General features: G+C 38.1%; 1 protein-coding gene across 2 annotated transcripts in view; it reads right to left on the reverse strand.

Moving 5' to 3' along the window:
* Nucleotides 1-5,278: 5,278 nt before the first annotated feature.
* Nucleotides 5,279-15,969, reverse strand: part of LOC106872060 (general transcription factor IIH subunit 1) — a 38,416-nt gene continuing 27,725 nt past the window's right edge. For both annotated transcript variants that reach the window (XM_014918904.2, XM_014918905.2), the window contains 4 exons: nucleotides 14,510-14,600; nucleotides 12,069-12,184; nucleotides 10,580-10,672; nucleotides 5,279-8,513 (listed from right to left, as the gene is read on the reverse strand). In XM_014918904.2, coding sequence (XP_014774390.1) covers nucleotides 8,430-8,513; nucleotides 10,580-10,672; nucleotides 12,069-12,184; nucleotides 14,510-14,600 — 384 coding nt within the window. In that variant the 3' untranslated portion in view covers nucleotides 5,279-8,429. The remainder of the gene's footprint in view (nucleotides 8,514-10,579; nucleotides 10,673-12,068; nucleotides 12,185-14,509; nucleotides 14,601-15,969) is intronic.

A 15,969-nucleotide genomic window follows, 5' to 3' on the forward strand; every position in this document is an offset into this window, starting at 1 on the left:
TGGAGCAATAGAAGACATTTGCCCAATAAGATGCAGCAGGTTTGAACCTGAAACCATGTGCCTACAAGGCGACCTACTTAACTACATTGCCAGTTATTTCACAATTATGTATCTCAATCAAGACAGAACATTTGTTAGCTTAAGTCCGATTTGTTGATTAATTGTGTGTGTAAATGTCATACAAATGGTGGTGGTGTTTGCAGTCTTTATAAATTCATTTCTGACCATTGTGCTGTTGTTGTTTGAAGGTCTAAGGCTGTGGTTCTCAACTGAGGTCCATATAAGATTTTGTTAAAATTTGTGTGTAATTGCTTATACTTCAAAAGATTTTAATGATTTTTGTGTATCATTCCTAATAATATTTAATTATGAAAAATATAATAGGGTTTTTAAACATCAAATGGCTAAGAGGATCCACTTGAGTAAAATATGAATCAAAGGGGTCCATAAAAAAAATGGTTGAGAATCGCTTGTTTAAGAGGAATATTATCTTAGAAACTGGAAAGGGTTGGCAACAGGAAGGATATCCAACCATAAACCATCTGCATCAATGAATTTCATCTAACCCATGCAAGAATGGAAAAGTGAATGTTAAAATGGTGATAATGAAATAAGAATTACCTAATAGAAGAGCTGTGACAACTTTAAGATGCATGCAAGTGGTATATATTCTGTATTGATTAATTTCTTGAGTCATACAATATGAAAGGTCAACATGTCTTGTTGAACAGCTTTCACCTGGCCACTGACAACTCCATTGCAGCAAAGCATGATATGATATTAAGAAACTTTATGCTACACAATACTATTAATGTTTTTGTGTATGTGTGGTAAGGCTTCAACAAGTAGAAAAGCACTTGATCAGCAAAGAGAGTCAAGATAATGTTATAAAAACCAATAATCTTGTTGAATACAGCTACCCAGGGTTTCATAGTTGAAATAATTTCATCACTTTGAACTCAGCAGACAACTGACAAACAGCTTGAAAAATGGCAAAATAAATTATTATTTTGACCTGGATAGCTGTTACGAACAAGATTTGTAGTTTTTATTATAACATCATCATCATTTAACGTCGTTTTCCATGTTGGCATGGGTTGGACGGTTTGACTGAGGTCTGGAGAGCCAGTGGCTGCACCAGGCTCCAATCTGATCTGGCAACATTTCTATAGCTGGATGCCTTTCTTAATGCCAACCACTCTGAGAGTGTAGTGGGTGCTTTTTACGTGCCACCTGCACAAGAGCCAGTCAGGCAGGCCAAGCATTGATCACGCTTGGATAGTGCTTTTTATGTGTCACTGGCACAGGAGCCAGTCAGATGGACCTGGCATTGACCATGTTTGGTTGGTACTTTTTACGTGCCACTGGCACAGGAGCCATTCATGGCACACTGGCATCGACCATGTTCAGATGATGCCAGTGGATAGTACTTTTTACGTACCACTGGAACCAGTCAGGGGGCACTGCCCACAGCTACGATTTTGGTTTTACTTGACTCAACAGGTCTTCTCAAGCATATCATATCGCCCGACACATCAAGGGCACTCTTAAATGGGCTGGACATGACTGTCATCTCACTTTAGTTGCCGGGTCTTGATCTGTCAATGCCTCTGTGAAGCCTAATGTTTGAAAGTCATGCTTCATCATCTCATCCCATGTCTTTCTGGGTCTCCCTCTTCCACAGTTAGGGAGTGGCACTTCCTCACACAGCTGTCCTCATCCATACGTAACATATGACCATACCAGCGCAGTCGTCTCTCTTGTACACCACATCTGATACTTCTTATGTCCAACTTTTCTCTCATGGCACTTACACTCTGTTGTGTATGCACACTGACATTACACATCCAGCGGATTATACTAGTTTCATTTTTTTCAAGCCTATGCATGTCCTCAGCAGTCATGGCCCATGTTTCACTGCTGTGTAGCATGGCAGTTTGCACACATGCATTAGTTGCCAGCAGAGGTAGGAGCTCCCCGAACTTTGCCCAGACAACTCTTATTCTAGCAGCTACATTCTCAGAGCAATCACCCCCACTACAGACTTGGTCACCTAGGTAGCGGAAGCTATTAACTAGTTTTTCTCCCTGGCATGTGATGGAATCTGTTTTCTATACATCTTCAGTGTTTATTGTTCATGTGCAAATGCCACACACAAAAACTATCTTCCCGGTTAACCTTCCTTTTATGTGTCCATTGTATGGAGTTTCTACCAATGTCTTTTCTACATATCAGGTAGGGCCACCTACCTAACGGGGTTTCTGATTTGTCAGCCTTCCTACTTACTAAGACTTAGGTTTTTGCTAGGTTAACCCTAAGACCCTTCGATTCTAGACCTTGCTTCTACACCCTAAACTTCGTCTCTAGTTCTGGCAGTGACTCGTCTATTAGAGCAAGGTCATCAGCATAGAAGAGCTCCCAGGGGTAACCTGTCTTGAATTCCTCTGTTATTGCCTGGAGGACTATAATGAAGAAGAGGGGCTGAAGACTGATCCTTGGTAAACCACTGCTTCTACTCGGAATTCTTCACTATACTCATTGCCAATCCTCACCTTACTGACAGCATCCCTGTAGAGGGCTTGTACAGCTCTTACCAACCACTCGTCTATCCTCAATTTCAGCATTGACCACCAGATAAGGGATTGGGGAACCCTGTCAAAGGCTTTCTCCAAGTCAGCAAAAGCGAAGTACAGAGTTTTATCTCTGGCAAGATATTTCTCCTGCAGTTTGCTTTACCAGAAATATAGCATCAGTGGTGCTTCTACCTGGCACAAAACCAAACTGCATTTCATCTAGGGTAACTCTTTCCCTAATTAGTTGGGCTATGACTCTCTGTAACTTTCATCACCTTTTTCTCATTTTGTATGAGGAATACTGAATGTCTTCATACACTACCTGCCTGATAAGAAACTCAGACACTTGCAATGGACCTGATTGACTTGGAGGGATCGCTGTCAATCATAGCCTGAATCTCACTAACAAATTCAATTCTTTTCTTATCAGAATGAGTTTTCCGAGCTGCTGTACCTTCTTAATCACTATTAGACTCATCCAACTCTTTCTGAATCCTCTGCACTGTCCTCAGGTTGACACCCAAACACTCTGCAACCTTCATGTTGGAGCTTCCGGTGCAAATGCTAAGTAGTACAGCATGTTATTTCCAAATTTCTGACACAATGAATTGTGTCATTGTGCTGTTTTTCTTACAGATGATGCCCAACTGTCCCTACTATATAGTGTAGTTGACAAAATCGAAAACAAACAATGTGCATGCCCGAAATTAAAAATATAGAATGGTGACAATTTACGCATCGCACCCAGTGTGTGTGTATAGACACACACATATCTATACATATAAATTTGACATGGGCGATTCTTTCTTGTCTTGGAATTCAAGGTCAAACGGCTGGGTGGAATTGTGTGGCACAGGAGTGGCTGTGTGGTAAGTAGCTTGCCTACCAACCACATGGTTCTGGGTTCAGTCCCACTGCGTGGCACCTTGGGCAAGTGTCTTCTACTATAGTCTCAGGCTGACCAAAGCCTTGTGAGTGAATTTGGTAGACGGAAACTGAAAGAAGCCCGTCACATATATGTATGTGTGTGTGTGTGTCTGTGTTTGTCACCCCAACTTCGCTTGACAACCGATGCTGGTGTGTTTACGTCCCCATAACTTAGAAGTTCGGCAAAAAAGACCGATAGAATAAGTACTAGGCTTACAAAGAATAAGTCCTGGGGTTGATTTGCTCGACTAAAGGTGGTGCTCCAGCATGGGCACAGTAAAATGACTGAAACAAGTAAAAGAGTAAGAGTAGATGTGTAGAATGATCCGGAGGTGATATATATATATACACGCAAACGCATACATATATCTACATATGCATACATATGAAGGGGTGATGATGTAAAGTTACTGACTTTAAAGGTATCATGAAAGGCCTGGTTGGAAGCCTAACCTTCTGAGTTCTTTTACAGGGATTAGGAAAACTGAAGAACCGCTGCAATAGTGTGTGAACTGGAGAGGGGAATACGTTGAATACAATCATAATTAACTGGCCCCGCCGCTTGTATTTTCATTTACCCAAAGCCAGGAACTTATCAGCACCCCTCATACATATATGTATATATACACACACACATATATTTTATTTTTGTTTCTTCATTCTAGTCTGTTTTCCTGTGTTTGCCTTTCTCAATGCTACTAAGGTTAATGTTAGGGTTTCTTCAGCGTAGAAGAAATTATACTTCATGTAAAGGGGTGTTCTTTGTTTAGTCTTTCACGTAATTGTGTTTAGGCATGGCGAACTATTACCTTACTTGGAAACAGGTTAGGGTTGGTGATGGAAATGGCATCTGGTTATACAAAATCTGTCTGATCCATATGAGCATAGAAAAGTAGATGTTTCATATATATACATAGATGTTAATATTTTCAACTGAGACATTACAATCATATCTGATTGTTCAAGTGCTTCAATTCTGTACAGCTACATTTATTTACTTGATTGCTGACACTTTTCAATGATTTCTCCCATTGTTTTGATGGTACAGGTATGCTAGTATATAGCTTTTCATGTCCATATATTTCTCTCTCTCTTTCTGTATATAAATATACACAGGAGTGGCTGTGTGGTAAGTAGCTTGCTTACCAACCACATGGTTCCGGGTTCAGTCCCACTGCATGGATTCTTAGGCAAGTGTCTTCCACTATAGCCTCGGGCCGACTGAAGCCTTGTGAGTAGATTTGGTAGACGGAAACTGAAAGAAGCCCGTCGTATATATGTATATTTGTGTTTGTGTTCGTTCCCCTAGCATTGCTTGACAACCGATGCTGGTGTGTTTATGTCACCGTCACTTAGTAGTTCGGCAAAGGAGACTGATAGAATAAGTACTAGGCTTACAAAGAATAAGTCCCGGGGTCGATTTGCTCAACTAAAGGTGGTGCTCCAGCATGGCCGCAGTCAAATGACTGAAACAAGTAAAAGAGTATGTAAATGTATATATAAATCTTAAAATTAAATCACAAATCTTGTAATTACAGCTGCCCAGGGTTTCCTGGTCAAAATAATAATTTATTCTGCCACTTATCAAGCTGAAAACATACAGGATCTTTAGGCCTAGTAATGTCTTTACATTTCCATAAAGATGTATACAATGAATTGATACACATATATTGCTGGTATAAATATATGTATACCAATAATACACAAACACAAATAGTGTGTCACTAGTGAATCAAGTTTGAAATTTGGGAGATAGAATGAGAAACACAGAAACAGAGAATGTTCAAAAAAGTTTGACATTTATTACAAATATATACCCCCACTGCATTGCTGTGTGTGTGTGAGATAGAGATATAGCAATTGAGAGGTAGATACAAAGAGTTTGTAAAATCTTCATGTGTGTGTGTGTGCACATACACACACACATATATATAATGAAATCACTCAATCTTTTAATATGAATACAATATTAATAACACAAACACATACATAAATGTATACATTTAGTTATGTAAAAAAAACCAAGACTTTTTCTTTCAGACATATTGTAGAAAAGACATTGTGTTTGAGTTTAATCTTTTATATTGAAAGTTGATCATATTTTTCAAGTTTTGTTCTGAACAATAGCATTCTGAAGTGAATTCAAGTTTCTCAACCTGCTTAGCCTCTTCGTCAAATTAAGAAGGTAACAGTTGTGACATATTATTTGTGCATTTTGTAGTGGATCACAAAGGAACATGGGAATAGCATTGTAAATGATAAAAATCATTACTGTTGGACTTAACTCCAGATAAATTTCATAGTTTATGTCAACTTGTGTTGTATCAAAATGGTTGACTACATCAGTAAAAACCAGAAAACATGGCTCACATCATATAAACTCACAGAATATATTACAAAAACACCAAACTGAAAACTTTTTTATCAACTTGAAACTACCTGAAATTTGCCAACACTACAACTGATACCCCCCCCCCCCACTCCATATGCATGCACACATGTATATCAGGACTCATACACTGTTCACTTTCCTAACTCTTGTACATAATTCTATGTACTATACATGCACCTTTGGTGAGTTGTAGTGCACCTGAGCACTATACACAATCATTTCATTATCATTATCATAAACCAACAACCAATGTAATGTGGAAGTTGTAAACTTCCTGTGTCAACCTGTTACATCAGCTACACAAAAAAAGTTTCTCATGGATTGACCATGTAACTAGGAACAGTCGCAGTCTGTTGTAATACAGTGGATGAAACAAAACTAGATGGCAAAAACCATTAGCTGACAACGCTACAATTCTCTATAGAATTGGTAATACAACCACCTTTGATGGAATTTCATATGAAAATCAGATTAACTTTGCAAAGTTTATAAATAAATAACAAAATACAAAGAGACAATCCATAGATACAGACCCGGCACATTAAATTAAGTAGAATATATTGTTATCTACTGAACAGTTTTAAAGGTGGCATAAATATTTTATTAGTTATAATATTAGTCCCATAATCCTTTACAATCTATGGCAAAAAGAGAAAAAAATATCGCTGCAATAATCATCACGTTCTACCAATGATGAGGCTGAGAACTCTTTGAAACAAATGAAATTAGGGATGTTAAGGTTCTGCCATGAAAAATTAAGGACTAATAGGGATACAGGAAAAATGTCTTTAATAGAAAAAAGTAAACTCAAACAATTTCATTTTTAATACAATATGTATGTATATATGTAGAATATACAATATACACATATATACACATATGAAGGCAATGAATACAAAAACAAAAAAGTGATATGAGAGGAACAAGTTTTAACAATGTTGTATTAGTATAATGCTTGAACATGTGTGTGTGTGTGTGTGTATATCATCATCATCATCATCATCATCGTTTAACGTCCGCTTTCCATGCTAGCATGGGTTGGACGATTTGACTGAGGACTGGTGAAACCGGATGGCAACACCAGGCTCCAGTCTATGTATACATACATGCACACACACACACACAAACTCTGCTGTCTCTCATTAAATTCTCTCCTTTCAACTTTTCTTTGAAGAAGGACTGTCCAAAACAATGAGTTCCCACTCCTCATATGTTCAGCTCTCTTTTTATTGATTTTACTACATAATGTCTTGCCAATGCAGACAAACATGTCTTTTTGGAGTCCAGTTGATCACACACACACATTAATATTGTCTACATATAAAAATCTTACCTAAATCAATTAGAAACATATCTGAACACACTTTCAATTCTGTGCGTGTGAGTTTATGTGCACAATGACACATGATACAGACAATATACATAACCATAAACAAACACAAACAAAGGGGAAAATATGTACTCAATACAGAGACAAGATTTTATTTATTTAGATTATATTCATTTGAAGCTGAGAAGTGTTTCTGTCATGACTGAGTTTTATATTTTCGTTCTTCACTGCAATATAAGGTTGTCATAACTAAAGAGTTATAATGGTGACAAACCTCACATTCGTATACACACACATACATGCATGCACACACACACGTGTGCATGCGCATATGTCAATCTACATACAAATATACACAGTTGAAAAAGTTAGTTTCACAAACATTCAAAAATTAGAACCCTGCCTCTCATTCTTGGAATATGTTGAACAAATCAATAGAAAATCAAAAACAGGAATTAGCCTTGCATTCTAATTTAGTGTTGTGGAATGTGTGTGTGAGTGACAGGTGATAGATAGATAGAGAGAGAGAGAGAGAGAAGACGCATGAGTGGATCAGGGCAGGAAATGTGAATGACAACTGATCAGTGTGGGTGTGTTTGATGAGAAATTCTTTGTTCAAAAGATCAACAAAATCAAATGTTTAGGATATGTGAATGAGGGAAAAGAAAATATATTACAACACACACACACGCATGTATGCAAAAAGAAGTCTTGTATAGTTAACACCATCATAACTACTAGGTAGCTTAATCCAACTGAGAGGTGTTGGTAAAACAAAAAATAAAGAAAAACAATAATTCAATGAAATGTTATTAAAAAGTGCAGCAAACAAAGTAGTGTTGTTGGTGGTGGAGTGGGGGGTTGGGGGAGAGGGGTAGACACAGAAGGATTTCTGATCACAATCTCCAGCAAATATAACAGTTGTTGGTAAATGTGGTGGAGGTGATGGTGACAATCAGAACAATTTCCAGTCACCACTACCAAATAATAATATTGAAATAGTGTCGCTGCTGTTGGCTTTCATGGTGGTAGTGGAGGTAGACAGAGTAATTCCCCACTCCCCACTCTATCACCAAATGATAGTATTGTTGTTAGCAGTGGTGGTGGTGGTTATTTTGGTGGACAGAAGGATTCCCAGCCGTCATTTCCACCACCATCATCACTAAATAAATCATAACACTGTACAATATACCTAAACTGTATGGTTTCATCTCTTGGCAAGGCGTTTGCTCTGCCAAGTTTCAAATTTGTTGTACGCAGCATTTAACATCTCCTCCATGTGGCCAGTAAGCTGAATGACAAAGAAAAAAAATTATGTGTGTGTGAGTATGTGCACAAATATATTTATATATAAAATCAATAAGGTAATATATAACATTTATTAATGACATGGTAATTTATAGTACAGAATACATAAGTACAAAAAAATTTTAAATCCTAAAAAAATGGACCAAATTTATAAATATAAAAACATCATAAAGCATTTTGAATTCCTGATTCAATAAATCTAATTTTATATAAAGTGCTATCAAGAAAATGACTGAGGCAGAGGTAATAGTCATGTGGTTCTTGCCTTGGGGCAAGTGTTATCTATTGTAGCATTGTAGATAACAATGCTATGGTAGAAATCTGGGAGATGAAAACTAAGCAGCAACCTGGCATACATACATATGTACAGACACACATGCACACACACCTACATATACAAAATGTGTGTGTGTGCATGCACGTCAGTGTGTATAATGGTGTAAATTGGTGGTTCAAGCCACATTCCAATAAAACTTTGCTTTTTGATAGAGAACAGTTATAATAAATATCAGACTGGAATAAGTATTGCTTCATTTCAATTTCAAACTCACCCCTGTTTCTCTGCTAGCATGGGTTTCACTCATTTCATATTTATGTGTATCTATATATATATAATATTGAGTGTCAAAACAAACACCCCTATCCTACCTACTGAGCTGTTGGTTTCTCCTGTTTTATAGTCTTCACATCCTCTAATTATATTCAGACAATGTTGGTTCTACCACAAACATATTGTCATTATTATATTTCTGGTTTTATGTTCAGAGTTCAAATTCTGTTGAGGTTAACTCTGCCTTTTATTCTTTTTGGGTCAATAAAATAAGTACCTGCTGAGTACTGGGGTTGAAGTAATCAACAAGCTCCATCCCATCAAATTTCAGGCCTTGTGCTTATATTAGAAAGACTTATTATTATTACTTTATGAAGATTTATGTAACTCCTCATGAAGGTAAATACATAAGGAGAGAGCAATGTGATATGTAATAAAATGCAGGCTGACTCTGTTATTGAACTGAACAATATCTGTGCATTATTATTGTACAACTTAAGGCAGTAAGCTGGCAGAATCATTAGCAAGCCGGGCTAAATGCTCAGTAGTATTTCGCTCGTTTTTACATTCTGAGTTCAAATTCTGCTGCGGTTAAGTTAGCTACTCATCTTCCACGGTCAATAAAATAAGTATCAGTTGAACACTGGGGTTGATGTAATTGACTTACATCTTCTGGAATTGCTGGCCTTGTGCCAAAATTTGAAAGCATTATTATAATACAACTTTGTTTTTCTTCCTTTTGAGGTCGATAAAATAAATACGTCAAGTTACTGCGGTTAATGTAACTGACAAACCCCTCCCCTCAAAATACAGATTTGTAACTGTGGATTTGATAAATAAATGTAACTCTCTTGCAATAACATGTTACTGTAACAACTGTTTTTTTTTTGTGTCTCACACTATCTGTATCTCTCTCTAGTGACAGTCCTCCATGTCTCACAGGTGGACAGGAAGATGGAGAGTACAAGTCAGAGCATGCAACAGTCTGATTTTGCCATCTTTGTCCCCATTGATTTGAGTTTTAGTTTGTGCAAAGAGGTATTAGTTTTGAGGGCTGGCATGCTGCTCCCTGATTGACAGGTGGATGGGCATCAGTGGTCCTTATCAATCTTGTGGCTCCAAGGGCCATATCTTGGTAAACACTTTAGCTGGAGAGTAAAACTAGATAAGGGAATGGTGTTAACATGGCACAGCTGGGCAAATGACTTCCATAAAGGAGTCACTTGTCAGGGTGGAAATTAAAATGATTTTGTGTTCACAACCAAGGAGAGTCACACAGCTGGAAGTAACTGGGTGTGGTCAAAGTTATATAGAAACAGGACCTCCCAAGCCTCCATGCCCAAAACACACACTATATGATGATGTACAAACTGACACTATAAAAACAACCTAAAGAAAAAAGAAATTTCAGATAATTTTAAATGGACAAAGCCTGCAAAAGAAAAAAGAAAAAGAGGAAGAGAGAGAAAAAAGAGAAGGGTTAAGTGTTTGTTACTTACATTAATGGAATAATGCTGACTAATCAAATGTTCTTTGAATGCGTTCAGTTTATTGATATGGAATCTCTCCAAAGTTGACTTCATCTTGATAACCTGGAAAATGAAACAGGTATTTGAATAGATTTGAACACTGCACATCAAATGTGCAATATTTCTTAACCTGTTAGTTCCTCTCCAATTATTGCTGGTCTTAGTAGATGATGTATGGAGGAGAAATAATTACAATGACATAATATTATATGACCTTTGGTTGATGCTCACAAAGCAAAGCCATAATCAGACATTCCTCTATTGTAGTAAATCAATTAAAAACACTTCACAATTTCAAAATGCAGTGGCAGTGTATTATGATGTAATACTTTGTCTTGTGGTATCTGCTTGTAGCTAAGCAGACTGAGGTCAAATATACTGATAGTATATTACTGCTGACTCTTGAGCTAATCATTCAATATAGATCCTTTTAATTTAGCCTAACTCTTCTTGTTGTGTGCCCCTCATTCTCATAACAGAAATATCCTGACTTTATCTTTACAATTGCTTTATTTATTTACGGCTGTTAACTTTCCTAAAAATTGCCCAATGCTAGAAACCACTGTCACCATTACTATTATAATTATTATTCAAAGGTGTTAAGCTGTCAGAATCATTAGCATGCTGGATAAAAAGCTTAGTGACATTTCTTTTGGCTTTATGTTCCAAGTTCAAATTCTGCTGAGGTTAACTTTGCTTTCATTCTTCCGGGGTTGATAGAATAAGTACCAGTCCAGCACTGGGATCGATTTAGTTGACTGGCCCTTTCCCACAAAATTTTTGGCCTTGTGCCTATCGTAGAAAGAACTACTACTAAGGCAGCAAGCTGGTAGAATCATTTGTGCAGTGGACAAAAGACAAAGCAGTATTTCTTCCAGCTCTTCACATTCTTAGTCAAAATCCAGCTGAGGTCAACTTTGACTTTCAATGTTTTGAGGTTATCAAAATAAAGTACCAGTCAAATGATGGGGTTGATGTAATGGACTACCCCTCTAAAATTACTGGCCTTGTGCCAAAATTTGAAACTATTATCATTATCAAGGTGATGGATGGGCAGAATTGTTAGGGTCAGACAAAATGCCCTCTGTGATATTTAGTCATGACTTTTTATGTTCTGTTTTGAAATCCCACTGAAGTTTTTTCATCCCTCTAGGGTTGATGAAAGACCAGTCAAATACTGACATCAATTTAATCAACTAAACCCTTCACCACGAATTTGTTCTTGAGCCAATAATATTATTATCATTGATGGAATGAAGGCAATGGAATGGCAGAATCAGATAAAATGATTTGCAGAATTTGTTCGGGCTCTGAGTTCTAATCCCACTAAGGTCATCTTTGCCCTTAATCCTTCCATGGCTATTTAAGTATCAGCCACGTACTGGGCTTTACTTAATACAAAAAGGTCAACAATCCAAGATATCATTTCACTAGAATTATCAAATTTTCTAGAACAAACCTTTTCTTCTAAGAACTTGGAAGATGCTGGAAAACAGGACCAAAAGTGTCTCAATAGTTCACACAATGCACTGTAGATCTGTTGGAGTTCTTCTTGAGTATCGAAAGGAATTATTTCTAAAATTACAGAAAATAAACATTCAAAATAACATTACAAGTCAAATAATAAATAGGGGAGGGAGGTGGTGGTTTACAAATGATCTCATTAATACTGGCTTGAGACTGACAACAATTGGTTTTTACAGCTGGATGATAGGGCCACGTAAAAAGCATCTAGCACACTGTAAAGTGGTTGGTATGAGGAAGGGCATCCAGCTGTAGAAACCAAGCCAAATTAGACTGGAACCTGGTGCAGCTCTCCTATTTGCCAGCTCTTATTAAACTGTCCAACCCATGCCAGAATGGAAAACGGCGGTGAGCTGGCAGAAATGATAACATGCAAAGCGAAATGCTTAGCAGTATTTCGTCTGCCACTATGCTCTGAGTTCAAATACCTTTGAGGTTGACTTTGCTTTTCATCCTTTTGGGGTCGATTAAATAAGTACCAGTTATGCACTGGGGTCAATATAATCGACTTAGTCCGTTTGTCTGTCCCCTCTGTGTGTAGCCCCTTGTGGACAGTAAAGAAATAAGAGTGGAAAACGGATGTTAAATGATGATGATGTATAATATTGTATACTCCCTATAATAACCACTCAACTGTGGTGAGTCACATGATCTAGGTTTTATTGCTATGTCCATTTCCTCCCCATCATACACTTCTTCCTTCCATCCCACCCCACCCATTCTGGTCAATATCCTTTCTCTCCATTTCCCCTGCATAGTCACATACACACACTCACCAATTAATTGAGTACTCCCCTATCCTCACCTCCCTCATAATCCTTTCTGACAACATCGTTCCCTCTCCAAATTTACATTTACTATATACAAAACACTCTCGCCCCACAGTTCACACAATGAAATGGTTGGCTGAATAAGCTGAGAATGTGCAGGGTCATGAGGTCCCTCTCATTTTGGCTCACTGATATCTATTTAGCCTTTCTAAAGTTGATATCACAAGAAAATGTGCATTGTATTTTGGACAATGTAAGTAAGTAAAATCCCTCGTTGGCAATTGGAGGGGGAGGCTGTCCTCTCAATCAATACACTGCTGTGGGTTCCACTGGATGATGGACACTGTTGGTGATGTTATTCCACACTTTCTGATCCATGGTGCCAGCCTTAGCATGCTTGAGGTCAAGGTACTGCGACTTCAGGTCTTCCTCAATTTTTTTCGCCCATGTCTTCTTTGGTGCACTGGATTCTCCTGTGTGTGGGTCACTGCCACCATAAAAGTTGGTGTGGTAGTCTTCTGGTGCTCATCCTGCAGAAGTGGCCAGTGTAATCCCAGATAAGTGAAAAGATGGGTCAGCCACAGTTAGAATGTCTTTTGATCTTAGGTCTGCTTAATAAGGGCTGACTCAAGATCAAACAGCTCAACCATGAAGTTTGAATTTTTTCTCCTTTAATTAACACAGCTGCATGACATGTGGTAACAGCTTGACAAATGCACTATTACCTTAGAGGGCCTCTTTTAACTGTTGTTGTTGCTTAACCACATGATCAAAGGCACTCCAGCCATGACCATCCCATTCTATTTTCAGGCACTGTGATTCTAAGGCTAAGTATCCTCCCCCACTTTAAAGACAGATGGACAAGATTTAGCTGTTATTTCCAGCAGGCTGTGCAAATGTGTATATTCTCTCAGTGGCTCATCTTTTCACTGTATAGAAAAGAGTAAGCATTTGTTTTGTGCCACAACATAAATCATTAGAACTGAGAGGTTGTAAGCATCTCAATGAAAACTAATTTTGTGAATCAGTTAATACAACCCAGATTTATATAAATTGCACAGACTACACTCTCACCAAATTCTATATATATCCCCCATGAGAATGTATCAATGATTCCAAATGTTGGTGTACCCAAATATTGTGGGGGGACACTGGTATGTCAGTGTCCCCTAAACATACCAGGGGGGTGGACTCTGGTATGTCAATGTCTCCTAAATATAGTAGGGAGAACCCGGATATGCTGATGTCACCAAATGTTGCAGCGAAGACTCTAGTATGTCAGTGTTGCCAAATATAGTAAGGTGTATCCTGCTATGTTGATGTACCCCCAAATATATATTTCTTTATTGCCCATAGGGGGCTAAACATAGAGGGGACAAACAAGGTCAGATAAAGGGATTAAGTCGATTACATTGACCCCGGTGCATAACTGGTACTTATCCAATTGACCCCAAAAGGATGAAAGGCAGAGTTGACCCCAGCGGAACTTGAACTCAGAACCTAACAGCAGACAAAATACTGCTAAGCATTTTTCCCGGAGTGCTGATGATTCTACCTGCTCTGGGCAGACTCTGGTATGTTGATGGCCCCAAATATATCAACTTACGTTGTAGATCTTGCTGACTTGTTCTTTGCATCAAACTTCCACCAGGAGAGAGTTCTCCCAACACACTGAGAGCTAAATGAACTGGAAGAACCTGCAGAAAAGATATATTAGAATTTATATATAAAAAACAACCCCACCTAAAAAAAATAAAACAAACAAAATACTTAAAAAATAAATATTGAGAAATTTATTTGTAGATTTAATTTGTTGTTGTATATACAGAGTTAAAATCCATGTCTTGATGATGATGATGATCATCATCATCATCATCAACAGTCTCATTAGACTTATCTACACAATACCAACTGTTGCGAGAAGCCCAGCTTTCAATTCACACTTCAACTATAAGTCACCTCATAATGCAAATCTATTGTTTTGTTTTAATCATTGTGAGTGTGAAAGAGATAGCAACGTCATTTAACCCTTTCAATAGCAGCCTGCTTTTGACTTCCCAACAACATTTGACTTAAAAGACTGCATTGGCTAGATACATCCTAGGATCTTTCTTGTAAAACTTTACTTAATAATTAGTGGCATGTACTGTGAAATGGTTTAAGTTATTGATATAATTGTAACTAACTTATTTGATAGCATTTTCCATTGATGGATGTCTTTTCATATAAGTAAGCTATGAAATTCTTAGATTCTCTTGATTTCCTGTAACTCAGACCACCTCATAGCCCTAGCAGACAAAAGGGAAAAGGTGTTGCCCTGAAGGATAGCAAGGGAGATGTACTGGAACAGTCACTCTGACTCACGGGGCTCACACTTGATAATAGCCATCTCTGCCCCAATAGTGGTAAGCAGGGATATGGTCAGGGGACCGAGAATGCCAGAGGGTCTCCACTGCCACAGGCTTGACCGTAAACCTGTCAGAGAGCAACTGACACTTTGACAGTTTGCTTTTCTTAGCCTGACTGGCAGCTGAACACACCAAACTGTTGCTGGAGAAGGTGCCAACACTCGAGGTCATCTATCCATTCCCACACAAATTGCCGATACTAAATATGTTCATATCTGAATTTAAAATGTTGAGATGGTGCTACTTCCATTATTATAGTGTTAATCATATAAAAAGAACATTTTTTTTGCACATAACATTCTGAGATGATCTGGGTTGTATTACTGATAGCATTTCGAGATCAAGGCAATATGGGTGCCCAGAAGTAGACCGGCCTGGGGGAGAAGGGTATGGAAACTTAAAGACCCTGCAAATGGACAGAGATTTAGAGACAAGTTACTTGAAGCATTTGACGAAATAGAAGGGGATATAGCATCATACAACGTGGAAGACAATTGGAGATTTTTGCGGGACAACCTGTTGAGAGCCACAGACCAGATCTGTGGCTGGTGTAAAGTCCCCTCTCGACCCAGAGTAACGTGGTGGTGGAACAAGGATGTAGACGGGGCTATTAGACAAAAGAAACAGGCTTGGAAGGACTGGAAGAACGGTGGTAGCA

The sequence above is a fragment of the Octopus bimaculoides genome, chromosome 13 (assembly GCF_001194135.2).
Source record: "Octopus bimaculoides isolate UCB-OBI-ISO-001 chromosome 13, ASM119413v2, whole genome shotgun sequence".
Taxonomy (NCBI): Eukaryota; Metazoa; Mollusca; class Cephalopoda; order Octopoda; family Octopodidae; genus Octopus; species Octopus bimaculoides.